The sequence below is a fragment of the Emys orbicularis genome, chromosome 3 (assembly GCF_028017835.1).
Source record: "Emys orbicularis isolate rEmyOrb1 chromosome 3, rEmyOrb1.hap1, whole genome shotgun sequence".
In the NCBI taxonomy this organism is placed as follows: domain Eukaryota; kingdom Metazoa; phylum Chordata; order Testudines; family Emydidae; genus Emys; species Emys orbicularis.
The window spans coordinates 17,411,382-17,412,737 of NC_088685.1; the positions used below are offsets into that span (position 1 = coordinate 17,411,382).

The following is a 1,356-nucleotide window of genomic DNA, read 5'->3' on the forward strand; positions in this document are numbered from 1 at the left end:
TTACCCTTGTAGTAACGGCTGGGAAATTTCAGTGTGTTGTACCTGCATGCTGGGTAGGTGGCTGTGGGTTATGTGTTTAATAAAAACTAGAAGAAAAACAACAACAAGAATGCTACCAAGCAAAACTCCTATAAAATAGGCATAGGACTCCTGTGCATAATATCTAGGATTCAGGTCTCTTGGAACTTCTGTAAGAAGCAAATCTTCCACATTGCTGAATGACCCATTGTTTGGCAATGAACTGATACCAAGCAGATGGCACAACAAGGGATACAGATCTGTGAGACTCATGGCTTCTTTGGTGGTATTCTTTCTAAAGGCAGGACCATAGGCCAAGAAGATTGGGTGCATTTCTGGTAGGATGTTGTCATATCCATGATTACCCACTGGAAAGAAAAGAGAAAGTGAGTTATCAAAAACTTTGACACCCTCAAGTTGTTAAAACACTTCCATTGCTCATAAAAGTAGGAAATATTGAAACTTTGGACCTTTTCCCAGAGAATCCACAATGCAAAAGGAAAAAAACAACCTAATTTATTGTAACAAAGATTTAATTGCATTTCTGAACAAGCGCACAAACGTTAAGTAGTAATTAGCAGTCATAATATTAGACGTGAATCATAATGCCTAGAAGGTTAGCATTCATTTCGCATAAATCAATCAAGGGAGTCACTTAAAGCATTCAAGAATTTACTGCAGGAGGCTTCTGTATTGGCAAGGAGGCTAGAGGAGATGATTCAAGAGCCATCAGAGACAGGACAGGCCTATGAAGGGAAAGCTCACAAGGTGTTAGAGTTCGGTGTGCAGTCACAGGCATCATGCACTGAAGCCTGCTTAAAGGAGAGAATTCTAATCTGCAACTGGGCTGGCTGCTCCATACTGAATGGAGGCTTTTTTCTCAACCTCTATGTGACTATTGGCCAATCTCCAGCCTTCTGGAACTTTGTGAGTAGTGAGACCCTGACTCATCCTCTACCCCACATGCCTGTCAATGATATGGAAAAGATATGGAGACAGAAGCATGGAGCAGTCTCACAACTAGTGCTTCAATGCAGTTTTCTTGAAAATAGCCATTGTCTCACAGCTCATAGGCAGCCCTAGAACAGGAGAAATGCATGCAAATGAATACATGCATCATGGAGGAAAAAAGTGAGGAAATAGTTGGATTAATACGAACAGTGAAAATATTTGGTAAGCTATGAAGAGTACTTTGACATCAACTTTTCACCAGTTGGAAAGTTTGCTTTTAAGTGATCCTAGAACTGACAAGATTAGAAGCATAAGACAGAATGATTTAAACTTCCTGAGAGTATCACCTCTAAAATGAGCATCCCATATTAACCCAATAATGAAAAG

General features: G+C 40.0%; 1 protein-coding gene across 1 annotated transcript in view; it reads right to left on the reverse strand.

Annotated features, from left to right (window-relative positions):
- ENPP5 (ectonucleotide pyrophosphatase/phosphodiesterase family member 5) overlaps window positions 1–1,356 on the reverse strand; it is a 17,954-nt gene continuing 16,598 nt past the window's right edge. The window contains exon 4 of the mRNA XM_065401274.1: window positions 1–386. Within this exon, the coding sequence (XP_065257346.1) occupies window positions 1–386 (386 nt within the window). The remainder of the gene's footprint in view (window positions 387–1,356) is intronic.